Consider the following 21,691-nt stretch of genomic DNA (forward strand, 5'->3'; position numbering starts at 1 on the left):
AAGAAAGACAAATACTGCATGATTCCACTTATATGAAGTATCTAAAGTAGTCTAACTTGTGGGAATAGAAAGTGGAATGGGGTTGTCAGGGCTGGGGGAGGGGAAATGTCAGGGCTGTTCAGTGGGTATAGTTTGTTTTGTAAAACGAAAAAGTTGTAAGACCTGTTGCATAATGTGAATATAGTTGATACTACTGAATTGTACACTTATAAATGGTTACGATGGTTAAAGAAAAATAGATGGGATTTGTATCCAGCCCTGACTCAAAAACTCATGTTTAGCAATTATTTTATCACTGCTGTTATCGCTACTTTTAAATAATTTCATCTTCAATCAAAGAACCTTTCCTTTCTCTGATTTACACAGTTCCTCCTCTTCTGTATAGCAGGGTAACAAGCCAATGGTTTGCAGATGCATTGCCTGAAGCCTTACAGATATGACAACTTTTTCTTGGAAGACTGGCAGACTGAGCTACGATAGCTAATTCAAAATGGAGTTATCAATCCATGAGATTAAGTGGAGAACCAAACACAGGTCAGGGAGACAGGCAAGAGGGGATCTAGGAGAAATAATTTTGGCTTTTAAAAGATAACACACATGACTACATAACTGAAAAAAATGTTTATTAAAAGAAAAAAGTCTGTGATGGAAGAAGTTTGAAATCATACTTTTTAAAAAAAATGTTGTAACTTGATGTAACTTATATCTTCCTGAATCTCAATTTTTCTAGACTAACATGGAGCTTAGGCTATCTGTAGGCAGTATATGGCAGAGGAGGGCCTGAAATGGAAGGAAATGCTTCTGAGAATGAATTATAATCAAACTTACTGTGTGGAGACACCCATATCTAGAAATGATGACACTCAACGTATTATAAAAAACAAATGATTCTATGACCCAAATTTAATCAAGGTAAATTTAGTGTTCCAGAAAAGAATATAGTTTGCTGGAATAGAAAGAATAAAATCAGACTTTTAAAAAAAAATCTACATTTATAAGCCATGCATGTAGGGCAAACTACTTAATTTCTCTGAGCCTCAGTTTCTTTATTGTAGGGTATTTTGAGCATTTCACATTTATTAATTAGTAGGGCCAGGACTGTACTAGGTAGGTGCTAAGGATACAAAAATGAAGGAGGCACTGTCCTCGCTCTCAATATTAATATAATGTAGTAACTACTATAACATCTGCTAAATGTTTTCTATGTGCAAGTTACTATGATATACTTGTAACTCGTTAAATCATTTAGAATCCTTCCCACAACCTAAAAGATAGGTACTGTTATCATTTACATTGTACAAGAGGCACAGAGAAGTCTTGCCCAGGATCACACAGCCATCAAGCGTTGGGACTGGGCTACATCGTGACAGAGGACGGGAACTTACAAAATTGTGCATGTGCACGATGGTGCAGGGTGGTGTGCAAGCTTTCCACACTGAAGGAGCGGTTTTAGCTCTCCCGTTCGCAAACAGGGATTAAAACATTACTACCTCTTGAGGTTGCGCCGATTAAATGAAATCGTATGTTTAAGGGCCAGTATTGTGCCTGGAACACGGTAAGCACTAAGTTAATACTATTCATTTCATTTTATTCCTTCACTGGACCACTGTGGCGAAGCCAAGAATGCTTTCAAGGCTTTAGCTACGTACCGGCTTTTCATATGCGTAATTTACCTGACTCCCTACCAACAATGTGAGAGCCTTCTAGTTGCTTTACATTACGCTACACGATAGGACCCCTCTCTTTGATTACTTTTTTCAGTTTTTGAGTCTCACCTATTTTCTCTGTCAAGCTCTCCGCTGCCCCATTTCAGATCGCCCCCTCCGCCAAAAACGAAATTCTCGGAGGAGCCGCGGCGCGGCGCGTGGGCGGGCGCCGCCAGCCGCCACCAACATTGCCTCACCCACTAACCCAAGGCGGGAATGCTCAGCCCAGTTCACGCGGGAGGAGACGTGGTTTTGAACGAGAACTTCCAACCTGACCCTGCCTCCCAAGGGTCACATGACTGGCGCCTGCGTCCTCGACCCAAGGTCTTTCCTGGTCGCTTACTGGCTGTTTACTCGACTACAAGCTGTCGCGAGGTTCCTTCCGGAAGTAGACCCTTCAACTATACGCCTCGGCGGAAGCATGTCACAACCTAGCCGTCCACCTTTAGCGGAAGTTCGTCACGGCGCAGTTGCCGCCGCACAGCGGATGTGTGTCGCCGCTGAAGTGACGCTGGAAAGTGCTTGCAGCCTCCGCCGCTGCCTTCTGGTTGAAGCACTATGGAGGAAGAGAGGAAGAACAAACGGTGGTATTTTACTCGAGAACAGCTGGAAAATAGCCCATCCCGTCGTTTTGGTCTAGACGCAGATAAAGAGCTTTCTTATCGTCAGCAGGCGGCCAATCTGCTTCAGGACATGGGGCAACGTCTTTACGTGTATCCTTGCGGCCTAGGCCTTTGGCTTTGGAGTCAGTCCCGCTTTGCTGTCGCGTCCAGGCCTCAGGTTCTGTTAGGGATGGTAGGGGGAAGAGGGTGGGCAGGGGCTAGATGTCTAGGTGAGGGAGCCTACGATGGGGCGGGCTGAAGTTCAGTGTCCGCGGGAGGGTGGCGAGGCGGAGTTAATTTCCCGCTCGCTCACCGGGGCCACCAACCTTTCCGGGAATTCGTATCCTTCCAGGCTTTGTGTTTTAACTGGCCCTTCTTCGACCGTTTTCAGTGTACTCTGATCTCCTGTGCTGGTGACTTTGAAATTCTGCTTTCCTCTGATGTCCTAGGTGTCTGGTGGAGGTTTCATCGTTGATGGTTGCCTCTTGAACTTAGCGTGCAAAGAGACTTTTGAGAAATTCAGTATCTGAAGGTCTTACGAAGGGTGGCCTAGAATTAATGCCCAGCTTTGGTTCAAAATCCGTTCTTCCCACTTACTGTTTAAGAAATCTGTCGAATTCTTGGTTTTCTCATCTTTAAGTGGGGTGATACCTCTTGAGTTTAATTTCTATGCCCAACACACTGCTTGGCACTCAAGTTCAAGTAGTAGCTACTGTTAGAGTTTTACAGACTTTCAGAGGAAGGAGGAATGTCAGTTTAGATTTTAGGGATGTAGATCTACAGATCTACTGGTTTAAAAACCTGTTGCAAAATACTGGGTTTTTAAAATACTCAGAATGCTAATGTGTTCGTTTTTCTCATTTCAAAGGTGAGGTAGGAGGTGTGATAAAAAAATATGGTGAATGTTTAAAAAAGTGTATTACAGTAAAAGACACATTGCCATTAATCCCCCTCAAAATACTCTCCCTCGCTTTGGACACACTTATCCCATCGTTCTTGCCATTTACAGTTCTGAAAGTCCTCTTTCCTGAGTGTCTGTAGTTGCACTGTCGTGGCTGCCTCGATGTCCTGCCTTGATTTAAAATGTTTTTTTTTTCATGGTCATTTTGACTTTGGGGAAGAGCCAGAAGTCACACGGTGCCAGATTCGGTGAATAAGATGGATGAAGACACACCATAATGTTTTTATTTGACAGAAATTGCCATACCACAAGTGATGTGTGACATGGAGCATTGTCATAATGGAGGATGAAATAAAGACACCTGAACTGCTTCAGAAAGTGGCAAGGACAATGGGATAAGTGTGTTCAAAGTGAGGGGGAGTGTTTTGAGGGGGATTAATGGCAATGTGTCTTTTACTGTAATACATTTTTAAAATTTAAACATTCACTATCTTTTGATCACACCTCATAATTTGGCGATTCCTCCCCCTCCGAGCGTTTTTTGTTTTTGTTCTTCATTTCATGTTTATTATCAGTGCTGGAATATAGAATCAGCATAATTCACCCAAATTACAATAATAGCAATATTTAAAATCATGCACATTATTTCACCATTTCATAAACATTTTTAAACTTCAACAAACTTTCCTAGTATAAAAAGACTCCTCAAAAACTTAATGATAACATTAAACTACAGACTACACTCTGGAAACGTAGGAAGTTGTTTTTCAAATTTTGACTTTAAGATTCTTTTTTTAGTGATAAAAAATATGGTGAGTGTTTAGAGCGGTGGAAAAAAAGAAGCAAGAAGTTCATGGATTCAACATGTCTGAAAATACTTCAGTTATGTACAGGAAAAACTTCAAGAGCAAGAACATTATAAATGAAAGTCTTTCACCAAGGTGAACAGATGAGCAGCTCTTGCATCAGTTGCACCCCTAGAAGAGAGGTCTTGAAGACCTGTTTACAGAATCTTCTGTAAGTTAGAGTTGGCCACCTCCAGTGATGCATCTTTTACTAGAATAATGTCGTGACTCCATATACTTTTCTAAAAGCTCATCCGCTCTGCCATTTAAATATCCAATTTTCAGAATGTGTTCAATTTGCCATTCTTAAGTTTCCTTGGGAGTCTCCCAAGCAGGATTATGGTACTGTTGTCTTTTAGTTGACTGGAATATTCTGTGTTCTTCAAGGTACCTTCATGTGTGCTAAATACATGAATTAGTTCTGTAAATCCTTTGGGCAACCCACTGTCATCAAAATCCATGAAGTTGGATGCTACTTTGATATTTGGATAGTAAACATCAGCCTGACAGATAACCTAGTGCATCACTGATACCAGCCAAAAGTAATGAACACAGGGATACTGTGTTGGAGCTTATCAGAGAAATTCTCATATTCTTGAGCATAACATCAGATTGTGCCACAACTTCTTCAGGGTCCGGTAAAACCTGTTTGACAAGCAAACCATGTGATTTAATGTACCGTTCTACCATATAAGGGTCCTGCTCTTCTATGGTAAGAACAAAATCAATTTCAATAGCGTAATATTTTTCTTTTAGTTGCAGTAACTTTTTTCGACATTCATCTGAAACCAGCTTACAGTTGTCAATGACATGACATGTTAGATATCTTTTCCCTTTGTAGGAAATTCTTGGTGTCAAGTCAAAGTCTGTTATTTGAAGTTTGACAGCTCCTCCTTTGGTAAGACCACAGATAATTTCTTACACTCCTGTAGGGTTCTTGATGCGAACTGTTTGAGTGCTTTTCTGGAATTCTGGCACCATTTTCACATGTACAGCAGAGTCTTAGTCATTTCTTGGTTATCCAGTCTTCCTTAAGACATTCTTGAGTTCTTCTGTCCACGAATTTGTCCTAGAACAACAGCCATATCTCATGCGGGTTTGGATATGGGCGTCTCGATGCTCTTGGTCTTCCGCCTTGTCTTGAAGGTGAATATGTACTGGGCCAGCACCACCACTGCCACCTGGGCGCACACACTGGCACTAGCTACCATGGTCATTAGTACGTGAACGGGGCCTCATGCGCGACCCAGGCTGAAAAAGCAGGTCAATTCAAGCATTTTTGTCAGAGAAAGCTACATAGTTTCAAGGCTCTTTTCACTCTGGAAATGAAAAATTATCCTTGGGTGCAGCTTCTATTTAAATGTGTTGCTGGCTGTAACATTTGTGTCTTAAAGTATTCACTTCAAAAGAGGTGTTCTCTTTATTGCCAGTATTCAGTTTGTTTTGTAAGCATCCGGTCAGTACTGAATTAAACTTTTTGTTTGAAATTCTGTTTCAGCACATCTTAGCCCTTTCCTTTTTATATGTGTGTTGTCATTATGGTTGTTGCCATCATGGGACTGCCTCATCTCTGTATGCCCCACGTTGTCCTCTGGTTGTTAGAAGTAAGGCATTTAAACGTTTTTCTTCTCAGTGAATGGATATCAATCATTCCAGAGTGTTTCTGGTCCCAGGGATCCCAATATGAGGAGGCTCGGTGGCTGGAGCTTAGAAGGTGAGGAGATAGTGGAGACATCGTGGCCAGGTCAGGGAGAGTGTTGTAAGTGAAGAGTTATCCTGAGCATTAATAATGGATCACTGTTGCGGGATTTTCAGTAGGCAAGTGACAGGTTTAGGTCCTATATAGTTTTGTTTATATTCCTTCTTGATCCACACATGCTGATAAGCTTGCTTGTTTATTCAGCAAATGTATAGTGAATACCTGTTACATTTAAGGCATGCTAATAAGTGCCATTGGTAGTTAATTCGGTGGAGAGGTAAGAATGATTTTCATTCAGCAGCATCTACTCTGCCCAGCTGCACGGTTGTTTTGGGAGGATATAGAGGTTGTATTTTTGGGGAATTGTATTTTCTGTCTGTTTTGGGGCCTTAACTTGAGCATTGTAGCTCACAATTGACTATCAACACCGCTATAGTATACATGCATCGATTCTACATGATTCAGTCCTTTACACAGTTCCATCGAAATGTAAGTATAATTTTTTTATATGGTATAATTCTTTTGTGATTGATTCCAACTTCATATTGCTTGTGGTTGATCTTTGCTGCTGAACTGGAATTTGAAGTTTAGAATTTAAGGTTGATCACTTTCGTTATGTGTCACACTGCTGTTCTGAATCCAGCCTTCCAATTTTCCTAGGAAGGGTCTAGTTAAGTTTAGTCATCCTTAGAGTAGGTGGATTCTTTAATAAAGGAATAGATGATTGAACATGTAAACTTAACCTTTTGGGATGGGAGAGTTGCATTAAAGGGGACACTATGAGTAATTTAAGTGTAATATTTGAAGTGGTAAATAATATGATCAGAGGAAAACAAGTGGATGTAATTAGATTTATCTAAAACCCTTTGATACAATACCCATCAATGACAGGTTGGAGGGGGAAGGTACATTATGTGATAACTGGGTATGACTTTTAAGACAGGAAAATAAAATAATAGTAATAAAGGGATTTTCTGTTTCTGGACAGAATTGTTAATAGTGCTATTTTAAGTTTTGCTCCCTGAAATGGTCCTATTTAACATTATTGTAAATGACTTGGAAGAGCGTGCATAGTGATATCCCAGTTGCAGGTAAGACTATATTTGTTTAATACACTCACAAGGTAATAGGACTAAACTTGATGAACACTTCATATGGATTTGTGAGTTAAATATTTCTTTTTTTTTTTTTTTAAGGTTATGTTTTGAGGAAAAGTGGTTCAGACTTAGGATGATGGATTTTGAGCTTTTTTTTTTTTTTTAATGCCATAGGAAGAGAATCTGTTAAGCTAGATATTGCTCTTGTAATGTAAGATATTGGTGGACTCAGTATTGGGAGTAATTGCACAGGAAACCTTTTGAATTTGTGGATTAAGTATTCCCAATTTTTGCTGATTATCCAGCCAGCTTGGCTTTCTTCTACGCTTAGCCTCCCCGCCTTCAGCCATGCTCTACCTCTGATGGCAAGGAGCACTTGCCATCAGAGGGAGAGAGAAGCATTTAATGAGGCTGTCTTATAGCTCTAGAATAGAAGGTAGTGGATAAAAAGATTTGAAGAGGAAGTCTAGAGCTGTTTTGCCAATTCTGAAAGTTTTCTACATTTCTTCCCTTTTATTTATGATAAATATTTGAAATCCAGGGTGAAACACATCTCACATCAATTTGTGCATGCTATTCTCACTCTCTCTCTCTTTTCCCCTACTTTGCTTTTTGAATTATAACTCCTTATTTCCCATGCATTAAGCTTATTAGCAAGGACAGAGATTCACTTTCCTGTGTATTCTCCAAAGCATCTTTAGTAAACTTGTTGAATGAATGATCTGGTAATTATCCAATATAAAGAGATTCTTGGGGATGTCGTGACCTTTTCAAATCCAGTGACTTTTAATTTGGGTTATTGATCCTCTAGAGAATTGATTTTAGGCACATTCTGGAATTAACAGATCAAAAATATCACCCCTTTTGTATATTAATTTTGTGTTTAGCTGTGATGAATCCAAATTCAAATCAAGAGGACTTAACACATTGTCGTGGCATTGTAAGTCCTGTCAAGCTCTCATGCATTTTCCATGTTTTCTTTGATTACAAAAGTAATACATGCTCATGGTAAAAATTAAAACAATGTAGAGATGCATAAGGTAGAGTGTAATCCCACCCTCCAGAGGTAACCATTAATAAATGTTTTGGCATGTAGTGTCTCAGACGTTTTTCTATGTATGTACTAGTATTTGTGTATTTCTATAAAAATCACTTCTTACTATACTACTCTTACACAATTTGCCTTTATCACTTAACAATATATACTGGACATCTTTTCATATTGGTTTCTCATTATTTTAAATGACCACATAGTATTTCTTTGTGTTGTTAACATTATTTATTTCACTGGCTCACTAACTGGCGGATATTTGGGTTGCTTCTAGTTTATTATAAACAATGTTACATAAGATAGTCTGGTACATATGTAGTGCATTTACATGACTATTTCAGTATCAATTCCTGTAGGTGGAATTGCTGTGTCCAAGGGCATGCATTTAAAAGTTTTTTGTTGTGTCAGTTTGCTCTATTGAAAGATTACATCAGTATGCATTGTTTCCAGCACTGTAGGTGACGGTCCTTTCCTCTGCATCCTTGCTAACAACAAGTATTTGTTACTTCAGGAAATACTAAGTTCTATTATAACTACCTGTGAAGCACTATGGATACAGTGGTGAGCAAGATAGAGGGAGTCCTAAATTATTTTTATAACTTACATTTCTTTAATTAGTGGAGTTGAGGTGCTTATGCCTATTGGTCACTGTTCTGATGAAACTGAAGAATTAACCTAAAGATTCACTGTTGATTCACTTTGCCTGTTTCATTGTTCCGATTTTCTGATTTATATGAGTACTTTTTATATTAGAGCTATATGCATTGTGTTGTGAATACTTCCCTCATTTTGTTGTATCTCTTCATTGATAGTGTTTTGGAGCCCAGAACTCTTGCCTTTTTTGTTTTTTGTTTTTAATTTTTTTTTTTATTGAGGTGTAGCATACAGTCAGTAAAGCACAAAATCTGAAGAGTGCAACTTGCTTACTTTTTTTGCGTTATTATATATGTAACCACCACTCAGATCAAGATATAGTAGTATATTTCCAAGACCCTGGAAGGTAGATAACTTGTCTTTTTTATTTTTTTTTAGATTTTATTAGGGAAAGGGAACAGGACTGCCAGGATTTTTTCCAAGTCAAGTTGTTGTCCTTTCAGTCTTAGTTGTGGAGGGCGCAGCTCAGCTCCAGGTCCAGTTGCCGTTGCTAGTTGCAGGGGGCGCAGCCCACCATCCCTTGCGGGAGTCGAACTGGCAACCTTGTGGTTGAGAGGACGCGCTCCAACCAACTGAGCCATCTGGGAGCTCAGCGGCAGCTCAGCTCAAGGTGCTGTGTTCAATCTTAGTTGCAGGGGGTGCTGCCCACCATCCCTTGCGGGACTCGAGGAATCGAACTGGCAACCTTGTGGTGGAGAGCCTGTGCTCCAACCAACTGAGCCATCTGGGAGGCAGCTCAGCTCAAGGTGCCATGTTCAATCTTAGTTGCAGGGGGCGCTGCCCACCATCCCTTGGAGGAGTTGAACTGGCAGCCTTGTGGTTGAGAGCCCTCTGGCCCATGTGGGAATCCAACTGGCGTTAGGAGCATGGAGCTCCAACCGCCCGAGCCACTGGGCCGGCCCCGATAACTTGTCTTTTGATTGAAATAAATTTTGTTTCTTTAGTGGACATGATTAAATCACTGGTTTATTCACTTAAATTCTGGCATTGTGGTTACTCTTTTTGAGAAGAAATTCAACCTTAAATCCTGATTTTTCTCTATGTACTGTTTTTAAAAATGTTTTCAAGTGGGGGAGTATAAAAGTAGTGGTGAGCAACTTCATTTATGTGTGTTTATGCTATATTTAAATATTTTTAAATACAGGTGTGGTATTTTAATAACTAACAAATTTGGGTGTATTTTACTCTCATTAGTTGACTCTTAAGAGGTCAAGCTTATTGGTTAAAAGGATGGGCTCTGGAGTCAGACATGTCTAGATTTGGATCCTTTGTGCGCTGCTCACTAGCTGTATGGCTTTGGGCAAGTTACCATAGACCTCACTTTTCTCATCTCGTTGGAGTCAGTAATGGTGTCTACATCATAGACTAGTTAATGGGATTTAAATGAACTAATTACAAAGTGTCTGCACATAGCAAACAATAAATATTAGCTGGCATTATTATTGTTCTTTTGAAATGGAGAAAATCTTATACTCATACCTGGTATAAGAATTCCTCTGAGAAACTGCCTTTGATGGGAGAATGCTTTGATAAGCCAGCTTGGTAAGTGATTCCACAAGGAACAATGAGTATTTGTATATGGTTGATTTGCACAAAAATTGGCTTGTCATTTATCCTTTTTCAGTCTTTTACTGAGATATTATGTTGCCTTGTTAGCCATTGTTTGTATTCCATGTATTAGTTAGCTCTTTTCAAATATATTTTCAGCCCCTCGAAGGCAAATTTGGAGGCTTAAGAAATCTTAGTGTTGTCTTTGAATTGTCCTTTTCTCCTTTCTCCAATCAGTTATAAAGTTCTGTTAATTTTATGTTACTGTTTTTTTCTCTCTCTCTCTAAATATTGTCATAAAATTAAAAGAAGACAGAATAAAAGAGAAAATGATGATTTCCCTCTAACCCAGTGTTCAGAGATAATCCTGTTAACATTTTGGAGTATATCCCATTAGAATTTTTTTCTCTGTGTGCAAATACATATACATATATTTGGTGAAGCTCTCTATTAGTTTTTCAAGTGATACCTATGTTTCTTTTTTTCTTTATTTCTACTGCTAGTGCCTACTCTAAACCTATTTCCAATGCCCGGATCGTTTTTTAAAACATAACTTTAAGTATATCCTACCCTTTCCTCCTTTCAGTCCTACCTACCACCTGATTAATCTGTCTAAATGTTTCTTAAACTCTACATATTTTTTTGAAAATCTTTAGTGTCACTCGTTAAAAATCTTGTGTGTGGTTGGCCGGTTAGCTCAATTGGTTAGAACACGGTGCTCTTAACAAGAAGTTTTCTGGTTCGATCCCCACATGGGCCACTGTGAGCTGTGTCCTCCACAACTAGATTGAAACAACTACTTGACTTGGAGCTGATGGGTCCTGGAAAAACACACTTAAAATAAATAAAAGTTAAAAAAAAAAATCTTTTGTGCTCCACATCCCATTATCTCTATCACTTGACCAACTCAGTTTAGTGTTCAAAATGTGCTTGGTGCCCTGATTCTTCCACACCTTTGTTCATGCCCATTTTCCTCTGGTTCTTTCCTTATCTTAAGCTCTAGGAATGTATATATACCATAGTAAGCTCCACATACATCTGCAACAAATATGAAGGATGAGAATTGTTCCTATGAATTGAATTGTGGAGAAAAATCTGTTGCAGCAAAGTATAACAGAACAGCAAGGATACAAATAAGTATAGTAGTTCCTGCTTATCTGCTCTTTTGCTTTCAGTGGTTTCAGTTGCCTGTGGTCAACTGCCTGTGGTCAACCGTGGTCCTAAATGTTAAATGGAAAATTCCTGAAGTAAACAATGCATAAGTTTTAAATTGCACAGTGTTCTGAGTAACATGCTGAAATTTTTTGCAGTCCTGCTCCATCCAGCTCGGAATGTGAATCATCCCTTTGTCCAGCGTCTCCGTGCTGTCTGTATATGCTACCCGCCTGTAAATCACTTAGTAGTCATCTCGGTTATCAGATCAGTTATTAGGGAGAGACACACACACATACACACACCACATTCACATAACTTTTATTACGGTACATTATAATTCTATTTTATTATTAGTTACTGTTAATCTCTTACTGTGCCTAATTTAGGTAGGCACAGATACCTATCATAGGTATCTGTATGTATGTATAGGAAAAAGACAATCTATATAGGATTCAATACCATTTGAAGTTTCAGGCATCCCCTGGGGATCTTGGAACATATCCCCCGAAGATAACAATGTATTAGAATGCGTTCCTCAGTAAAGTGAAATAGAAATTTAAATTCGGTAAAATGATTTATTGCATTTCTTTGACTCCTGGTGAATTCTAGCTCTTGCCATTGCCATCTTTGATCATTGAAATGTCAAGAGAAGTTCTACTTCCTGAGGTTCCCCAGATCACCAGGCTACATTTATGTCATATTGCTCTAATCTGTTATATTGTTTAATGTCTGAGTTTGATGTCTACTTGTGTATTGGCTTGAATTTTTCCCCCTCTAAGTGCTTTCCACGTACAACCTCTTGAAGGTACTACTGTACTTTGCATTCCTTTTTTTTTAGGATTTATGCCTCCCATATGTAATTGAGATAATTTTTACACAATAAAATTCCTCCTTTTAAAATCTACAGTTTACTGGTTTTTAGTATATTCACTGATTTGTGCCACCATCTTCATGATCTAATTCGAGAACATTTATATCACCCCAGAAAGAAACTCCTCACACTTGAGCAGTCACTCCCATTCCCCTTTCCTCCTAGTCCCTGGCAGCCACGAATCTACTTTCTTTTGTCTCTGTGGATTTGCCTTTTCTGGACATTTCAGTTTATTCCTTTAAAAAAAAATTATAGATTGTTTTGATACAAACTTAGTAAAGAATTTCATTTTAAATAGAAAGCTGTCTATTTACATCTAGTGGCTTTTTGAATAGGTAGCTTTTAATGAGAGTTTGTTAAATGATGGTTTTTGGAAGAGAGTGTGGATTAATGGATACGAGAGGACAGGACATTTTAAGTAGGGGAATATCGTAAACAAAAGGTGATGCAGAAGTTGAGGTAAGCAACGAACTTGGTTTGAGACTTAACCAAGTTAGATCTACCTTGATCTAGAAATACACAAATAATAAATACGATTTATTTTCTCTCCATCCAGTCTGTGGCTCCAGCGGCCTTATTTCTAGCAGCTAAAGTAGAGGAGCAGCCCAAAAAATTGGAACATGTCATCAAGGTAGCCCATGCTTGTCTCCATCCACAGGAATCACTTCCTGATACTAGGAGTGAGGTATGGGATTAGTTACACGTGTCTGTTTCTCTTCATTTATGTTGCTGATAACTTACTTTTGTAACTGATTTATTGAAATCCGAATGGGGGCGGTTAAAGAAACCTTTTCGTGTTTGTTTTTTCCCTTTACAAAAACATCATAGAAATTTTATGGCAAAAGTAAATTGTATTCATTGCAGTAAAATTGGGAAATGCAGAAAAACAAAGATAATTTGGACCACAGATATATAAGTGAACCATTATTATTTCCAGCTTCTTTTCTATGAATAGCTATACATGTATATATTTTGTAGTTTTCCACTTACTCTATCCCAAATATTTCCTAGTTTATTAATTCTCCACTTGCTTTAAATGTCGAGATAGTATTTCATCATGTACATGTATATTTATTTTAACCATTCTCTGTTTCAAGAGAACCTTCTAAGAAATCACAAAAGTTCTATATGTTCATTATAAAAGAATCCAAACACTTAAGAATCATTTAAAGTAAAAGTGAAATCATCTCCCCATCTCCTCCTAGGCAGATACTGCTGATAACAGTTCCAGCATACTATATTCATCCAGACCTTTATTCTGTGCATATACATACAGCTTTTTTTTCTCTTCCATCCATCCTTGACTTTCTTAGGCAGGAAACTCTGTCCTACTTTAGAAGTCAGTGACTGGGGATTGGTGAGTTGTGAGAAATAGAGAGGTCTGACATTTGTAATTGGAGAAAAATCAGGGATTTCTGTTACTAGATTATTTAAGTCTCTTACCTCGGATGCGTTAGTCATCCTTTATCAAGTAGATAAATGGAATTGTGTGTTCTGTTGATCATTTTGGAGAAAGTGGTTTTTTTTTGGGGGGTGTACTTTTTGTGTTGATAATAGGCCCTAATTATGTGAATTAAATGTTTTGTATAGCAGTGTCTTGACTTCCTTCATTTTCTCTGGACTACACAGTAGCTCTTACTGAAGAGTTATTACTCTTGACTTTTATTTAGGTTTGAGAGTGACTACTAAATGCCATTGGTCTATAGAATTGACCAAATAAAATAATTTTAACAAAATAAAACAAAAAAATAATCCCCACTTATTTTTTCTTCTCTAAAGTATATTTATGGAACTTCTCACTTGAGTTTCTGTTCCTTGTGAGGTGATTAGGGGAACATATTTCCTTCAGAATATGGAACAGAATTAGCGTAGTTTAAGTCCTTATTGGACTTAATAAAGATCATAAAGTTAAGTGGAAAGTTAACAGAAGTCTCTTAATTCCTGGCCAAAGTCTCATTCTCCTAGAGTTCTAGACCAGTGTGTCCAATGGCAGTATAAGGGGAGTTAGTGTAATTTAAAAATTTTTAACTTTCATTAAACTGTATTTAAAATATTTATTTTAAAAAGTAAAAATTTAACATATTTATTTTCTTTAATCATATTGTTATTTTTAGCATATAATCAATATTAAAATATTAATGAGGCAGTTTACATTAATATTGTTATATTAACTTCGTCTTCAAAATCCGGTGTGTATTCTACACTCATAGTGCGTTTCAGTGTAGACCAGCTACATTTCAAGTGTCCAATAGCTGTGTGTGGATAGTGGCTACAATATTAGCAGATACAAATCTGAGAGAACTTGTTCCCTTTTCGTTTGAACTCTTCTATGAATTTTTAGAAACCTAGCATTATGCCACAGGGGAAGGTTAACAGGAGTCAGAAGTTTGAGATTACCTACATTGCCTCTGCGTAGGGAGGCTCTGCAAATGTATTTTGATAATGTTGAAAAAGGCGTATTTTTATTTTCATGTGTCTACATCAAATGAACTTTAAAACTTAAAATGTCAGTCTGAAAATGAACCAACTATCTGGTGCTTTTTTCTGTAGCCATTTTTGAATCAAGTGTTCTCTCTCAGTATACTACCATTTTTATTTTAAAAGCAGAATATATACTGAATAGTGATAAAGATTAATGTCAGTTCCTACTCCACCTCTGCCTTTTGTGGCTTTGGTTTCCCTGGGACTGGTTGTTAGAATTGTTTACACTTTACATATTGTGCCTTGTGTGTCTTCTCACCTACAGGCTTACCTGCAACAAGTTCAAGATCTGGTGATATTAGAAAGCATAATTCTGCAGACTTTAGGTAAGTTTATTTTCCTTTAAAACATTAAAGAAATATATGTAATGTGACATGATTTTAAAATTTGCAAAATAGTAAACAGGAGGAAAATCTCTTGGAAAGGTTTTGCAAAGTCTAGAGGTTGTAGAGCTCAGTTTCACCCTGGCCTATAACAAAGAAAGAATAAAGGCACAGCTGACCTTTGAAATAGCAGTTGCTGTTTTTTTTTTTCATTCTAGGAATCATGATTTGCTTTTTAAGGTTTGGCAGTTTTTAACTTTCTATTAACTAATGGCAGAAACTATTTTAAGAACTTTTTTTCTTCAGTGGATTTTTATAATCTGTCATTGTATTTAGATTACAGCACTTGTTTTTAAACTGGTAATCAGAGTTCAGAACAGCAGAGTGGAGGTGGAGGAATTCAAGCTACAGTAAGTCCTCACTTAACATCATCAGTGGGCCCTTGGACACTCTGGCTTTACGTGAAACAATATATAGCGAAACTAATTTTACCATGGGCTGATTGATACAAACAAGAGTTAAGTTCCTATGGTATATTTCTGGTCACAAAAACATCACCAAACTTGTAAATAAAGACCTAAAACACTTCTAATATTAAACATTGAAATGAATGTAAGCTATACAAACATTTAAGAAAGAATAATAAAAATAAGATAATTATTTTTCAACCCATGTATTTCAGCTTAGGGTTGCGGGTGGCAGGAAAGCTGTTCCAGCAGCTCAGAGTGCAAGGCCAGAATCCACCCTGACAGGATGCCCTTCCATCGCAGGGTACATCACACACACTCACACTGCTTAGACTGGGATAATTTAGACAAGCTGATTCACCTAATGTGCACATCTCTGGGACATGGGAGGAAACCTTAGTACTTGGAGAAAACCCATGCAGACATGGGAAGAATGTGCAAACTCCACACTGACAGTGGCCCCACCTGAGAATCAGTTTTTTTTGTTTCATCGACGTTATAGTGAAATGATGTTGAATGAAGTTACTTGAGGACCTGCTATATAATGGTTCGTGGGCAACTTGGATGATCAGTTATTATCTATTATTTTTATCAGAGAGACTGTCTTTAAAAGCTTAGCAGATATGGAAAATTAAGATTTATTTTTTTTTGGCAATCATTTTTCTCTTTAGGTAGGGGAGGATTTCATGAGCTGTGTTGGAAAGTTACTGGTACAGCTGTATTTTATTGCATATATATATGTATATACACATACACAATTAGTTTTTCAAAGTTTATCTCTGAAGTTAATTTCTGCTAATTAACTTTTTTACTTTAAATACATTATGTTTAATGTAACCATGTTTTAGTGGACAATGCTGTTTTTCTGGTGGAATAAATTTTTATTAATGTTTTAATGTGGAAACCAGTAAGATCTAATTTGCAAGAATCAGTTATCCTTTTAGAATTTACACTATGTCAATTTCTCAATTGAATTTCTTTATCTAGAAAATTTTATTTACATAGGCAAAAAGAGAAACTCAAAAAATTTTTATAGACACACTGATCCTCCTTAAGTAATTTTGGTAAAGGGCATTTGGGGTTGGATAAAATGATCAGTACCTATTGTAATTAAGATGATGAAAAGGAACAAAAGGTAAGACGACTAGGTTTTAAAATGTTTCCTTAAGGTTAAGCTTTGTAAGATAGTCATCACTTGAGTAACTGCTCCTTCCAACTATATATTCTATTGTCCACTAAAACATGTTTTGTGTTTTAGAGGGTATTGGTTCCTCTGGGGCCTTGAGATTGCATTAGCTTTATCATCTTAGTGGTATCTTATAGCTCAAAATATTGTAAATAGCTTTGAGATAATGTGTCTTAGAGAAAAGCATGCTGTATACTTTGTGTCATTCAGCCTCTGAACAACAGCTTCGGGACAGGAAAACAAGGGAGGCCTTTAATGATGACTCAGATAAAAGATGTATAAAATGTCTCAAGTACTTTAGCTTTTTAACCAGTTACTTTTTTTTTAGGCTTTGAGCTAACAATTGATCACCCACATACACATGTGGTAAAGTGCACTCAACTTGTTCGAGGTAAGGAATCGCAACTTGAGACTGCGCTCTTAAATTGTTTACCATTTCATTTAGAGGCTAAGATTGCTGTGGACAAACATGTAAGACAACTGCTTTGACCAACAGTTAAATTGAAAGGCCTAACTGGCTTAAATCAGCATGAATGATTCTGACTTGGGATTTTTCTGTCAAGTTCTTAAAAATAGATGATCTCTTTTTAAAGAGAATTAGCCTCTTGAGGATGTTTGTGAAAGCTGGCAGCAGATTTTGAAAAGTCACCAAATCGGGCCAGCCTGGTGGCTCAGGTGGTTGGAGCACCATGCTTCTAACACTGAGGTCGCCAGTTCGATTCCCATGTGGGCCAATGAGCTGCGCCCTCTACAGCTAAGATTGTGAACAACAGCTCTCCCTGGAGCTGGGCTGCCTTGAGCAGCTGGAGCTTGGCGTGAGCTGTTGTGGGCTGCTGAGTGCTGCCATGGGCTACTGTGTGCTTCTGTGAGTGGCCAGCAGCCAGCATGAGTGGCTGGCAGCCAGTGTGAGTGGCCGGCAGCCATCGTGAGCTGCTGTGTGCTGCCATGGGCTACCGTGTGCCGCCATGAGTGGCTGGCAGCTGGTGAGAGCTGGTGAGCTGTTGTGAGCGACGGATGGATGACTGGTGACTGACTGACTGCCTGGGGGGGTGGCGGGGGCAAGGCTTGTAACACCAGCATGGGCCAGGGAGCTGTGTCCTACACAACTAGACTGAGAAACAACAGCTTGAACCGGAGTTGGGAGGGGGGGAGGGGAGAGAGGCGGAAGAAGGGGAAAAAAGAAAAGTCTGAGGATTTTAAACACACACACACAAGTTAGAACGAATAAATGAATTTAAAAAAAAGTCACCAAATCATGAATAAGTAAAAGCAATTTTAAGGATGTCTTGGGAATTGGCAATCTTTGACTGTAGGGTTGATTGTCTTAGATATTCTTTTTTTTCCCCCTTCTTCCGCCTCCCCCTGCCCCCACTCCAGTTCAAGATGTTGTTTCTCAGTCCAGTTGTTTGTGTAGGACACAGCTCCCTGGCCCATGCTGGTGTTATGAGCCTTGAGCTCCCCCTGCCTAGGCAGTTGGTCGGCGGATGTTGGTCGGCTGCTCACAGCAGCCCATGGCAGCTCACGCCAACCTCCTGCTCATGACTGCTCACGACAGCCCAGCTCCAGGGAGAGTTGTAGTTCACAATCTTAGCTGTAGAGGGCGTAACTCACTCGCCCATGTGGGAATCGAACTCTCGGTGTTAGGAGTACGTGCTCCAACCACCTGAGCCACCAGGCCAGCCCACCCTAGATATTCTTAAAGGCCACCCAGAGGATCATCTAGAATTTATTTGAACTTAGTATTTCCATGCTTGACAATCCCTTGGCAAAACTTCTTTTTTATTTTAAATTAACTTTAGTAGCTGTAATTGCATGAAACCTAGTTCCTCTCATTTAGTTTAAATAGTATCAAGAAGATCTACACACCATTATGCATTTCAGTGCCTTTTTAGACCACACTGATAATTGGCCTTGTTTCGTATTTCACTTACGTGTGTTTTACCTGAAAATTCTGAAAGTTTTGCCTGAGTTCTTTATATTTTGAAAGCATCAAAAGGTTTGTATTGAGCAAGGATAGGGTTAAATAGAGATGGATAGATGCTAATATTTAAGGAAGATTAAAATTTGCTTTGTCATCCAGAGCAGTTCTTTTTAAAGAAGGAATTTTTGTTTTTCTCGTAATTTATTAGTTTTGTTATTTGATGATTTTGAGATTAGATTACAGGTTACTTAATTTAAAACTTTTTTTTTTAAGCACAAATCACTTTTCCAAACATGTCAAGGTCTTCTGGATTCTGATCTTGCCTCCAAATTAGTTCATCCCCCAATTAAGTATTTTTCAGTGAACTCTTATATCAGAATCTCTGGGTTAGTGTTAAACATGCTAGTGTGCTTCTCCAAACATAGTGAGTCAAACTCTAGGGAGGATGCCCAGGAATTGAATTTTAAACAAGTGTCAGATTCCTGGTGTACAGAGTAAAGCTTGAGTCCTAGGTCTGGAAGCAGCATAATTACTAATAGTATGATTAAAAATTGCTAATCTGTTTTTGGTAGAATGTAAACTTCTGTTGGTTAGGGACCATGTCTGCTTCATTCACCACGATATTCTCTACCTTGCAAATATTAAATGCTTACTAAATAATTGTTGAGAATAAATGGAACTGATAACTTTTTCCCTCTCCCCTCACCATTTTTTTTTTTTTTTTTTTTTTTAGCAAGCAAGGACTTAGCACAGACTTCTTACTTCATGGCAACCAACAGGTTTATATTTTAATATTTTTCCCTTTCTATTTTTGGGGTAGGACTTTACTTGGGCTGGGATTGTCACATTTTGAGGGGCATATGGAAAGATGTCAGGTAGTAACTAGAACTCAACGGCCCAGGCATGGATCTTTGATACAGTGTGTTATATAGACAATTCTCCAGTAAATGTTGATTTTTATGCACAATTTTCATTTGTGTCTTAAATTTCCATGGTGCTTTTTTAATTTGCTAAGGTGATATAATTATTTATGACTGATTGATAGCCTACTTAATTCTGCATGTGTTAGTTAGGTTTTAGTTCTGAAAGTTCGTAATCTTGGAATTCGTTGACAGTGACAAAATCTGATTGGTGGACTCTGCAATAATTAGGGTATTTTAAAAGTCTTGTTTTCTTTCCCCACTCCCAGATAGATAGTCACATATATGTGTAAAGAGTTGTAATATTTTTTTCTTCCCTTTTTAAAGAAAAAATTATTAATACATAACTTGTATTACCAAATGACTTGCTCATTCTTATCTCCAAGCTTGTTGTTCATAGAAACCAAAGATACTTCCTAATGACTGTCAGGGCTAAGAAGTTCATTTTATAGCCTGATAGGAGGAATTTTAAAATAAACCGTCAATCAAGTACATTCACATGTGAGAGAGTGATTGTCTCTTCTTTATTTTAAATAGGCCAGACTTAAGATTTGCAAGAGACAGGATATTTTTAGGGTTTATCCTTAAGTATTTGATTTAGGGATTATCCATATCAAAAGTAATTTCCCTGAAGTTCTGAGCTTATTCTCGGAATAATTGATCCTTGCTTTAAACAAAACTGAGTACCCAGTTTTTTAAATTTATTTTTTTGTTCCTTTGTCAGTTATGTGGATTGAGTGATGTATAGTCAAAAATTTATAAATGGTATTATCTGAGCAGGTGGGTTAACGGAAAATCATGTTGAGTGCTGGATCAGAGCGCTGGATATTTCTTGCCCTTCTTGCTCTCCAGTGTTTATTTTTTTTTAAATAATGGAGAGTTTTAACTTTGGGTTCAGAATTGAGAGCTCATGACACTCTCTTGTTTCCTTCCCTCTGGTGTCAGCCTGCATTTGACCACATTTAGCCTGCAGTACACACCTCCTGTGGTGGCCTGTGTCTGCATTCATCTGGCTTGCAAGTGGTCCAACTGGGAGATCCCAGTCTCAACTGATGGGAAGCACTGGTGGGAGTATGTTGACGCCACTGTGACCCTGGAACTTTTAGATGGTAAGTTTTAGAGTAAGGGTCCTTGAAAAGCACTTGATCTTGATCTGTCACATATCTGGCCAAAGGTGACTTGATTCAGATGAAAATAGTTAGTTGAGGTTATTTTTGTTTCATTCCTTCTGCCTCTCTGAGTTTTTCTTAAATGTTCTATTTCATTTGCAGAACTGACACATGAATTTCTACAGATCCTGGAGAAAACCCCCAACAGGCTTAAACGAATTCGGAATTGGAGGGTAAGAATTACTGCTTTTAAAAGTGGCTGCCACCAGACTAAATCTGCCACTATCGTGATCTTGGACTTCCCAAGCACTAGAACTCTGAATAATAAATGCATGTTGTTTATAAAAATAAAAATAAAATTATTGCTGTTAGCATGTGGAACAAACCATTTTCTTCTTTTGACTGCACCAGTGAATATACCAGAACTGGTTATGTACCCTAGGTTTGGAATTTCCCTTCCAGTTGTGTGGTTATGCAATAATCATGACGTCAACATCTTAGCTTGGGTACTGGCCTCGAGACAGTGGCTGTGGGTGATAGCAGGATTTTTGTGTTTTGCAACTCTTGTGATATAGTCATTTGGTTAGCAACATTGGTTGAGTGTTTTCTGTGTGGACACTGTGAGGGAAAAAAATGTGGCTTCTTTGAATCACAGAGTGTTGGCTTCTTGTAGAGGAAAGATACAGAGTTATTAAGTTAGAGCTGATACCATGATTTTTATCTTTGACATTACCTGCTTTTGAAATGGATTTTAGAATTTTGTTTTTATACAGATTGAGGTCTAAAGTTGTATTTCAGATATTTTTCAAAGTCTTACGTATGAATAATGGAATTCTTCATATTTTTTCCCAGTGTCTGTCATATGGAAAGTTTATTTAAAACATTCCCGCATTTCTCAGAAATCCAGAAAATAAGCTTGATTTTATTTTCCTGAGTTGAGTGAGCTGCAGAAAATGAGTTTGTGTAGGGTTCAAAGGAGACTTGAGAGCACATAGGTCATCATTTAATTTCATTTAAAACCATCAAAATTTCTACAATTTACTTTTGGACTAACTGGAATCATAAGCAGTCATAAGGCATAGATGTTCAGGAGTGAATTTTAGGTATGCACAACCTCATTTTTTTATTGCCTTAATAGCATTGGTATAGATTGCT

At 38.0% G+C, this 21,691-nt stretch overlaps 1 protein-coding gene and 1 pseudogene across 2 annotated transcripts in view; one reads left to right on the forward strand and one right to left on the reverse strand.

Moving 5' to 3' along the window:
- Window positions 1-2,149: 2,149 nt before the first annotated feature.
- The window catches only part of CCNT1 (cyclin T1), a 35,699-nt gene continuing 16,157 nt past the window's right edge, over window positions 2,150-21,691 (forward strand). The window contains exons 1-8 of one of the 2 annotated variants that reach the window (XM_019724690.2): window positions 2,154-2,419; window positions 6,161-6,242; window positions 12,686-12,814; window positions 14,876-14,936; window positions 16,915-16,977; window positions 19,241-19,286; window positions 20,373-20,536; window positions 20,699-20,769. In XM_019724690.2, the coding sequence (XP_019580249.1) occupies window positions 2,265-2,419; window positions 6,161-6,242; window positions 12,686-12,814; window positions 14,876-14,936; window positions 16,915-16,977; window positions 19,241-19,286; window positions 20,373-20,536; window positions 20,699-20,769 (771 nt within the window). In that variant the 5' untranslated portion in view covers window positions 2,154-2,264. Of the gene's footprint in view, window positions 2,420-6,160; window positions 6,243-12,685; window positions 12,815-14,875; window positions 14,937-16,914; window positions 16,978-19,240; window positions 19,287-20,372; window positions 20,537-20,698; window positions 20,770-21,691 lie in introns of both variants that reach the window. The other variant, XR_012493994.1, reaches the window with a different exon arrangement.
- LOC109443657 (cytosolic 5'-nucleotidase 3A) lies at window positions 3,638-5,515 on the reverse strand (annotated as a pseudogene).

The sequence above is a fragment of the Rhinolophus sinicus genome, linkage group LG02 (genome assembly GCF_036562045.2).
Source record: "Rhinolophus sinicus isolate RSC01 linkage group LG02, ASM3656204v1, whole genome shotgun sequence".
In the NCBI taxonomy this organism is placed as follows: Eukaryota; Metazoa; Chordata; class Mammalia; order Chiroptera; family Rhinolophidae; genus Rhinolophus; species Rhinolophus sinicus.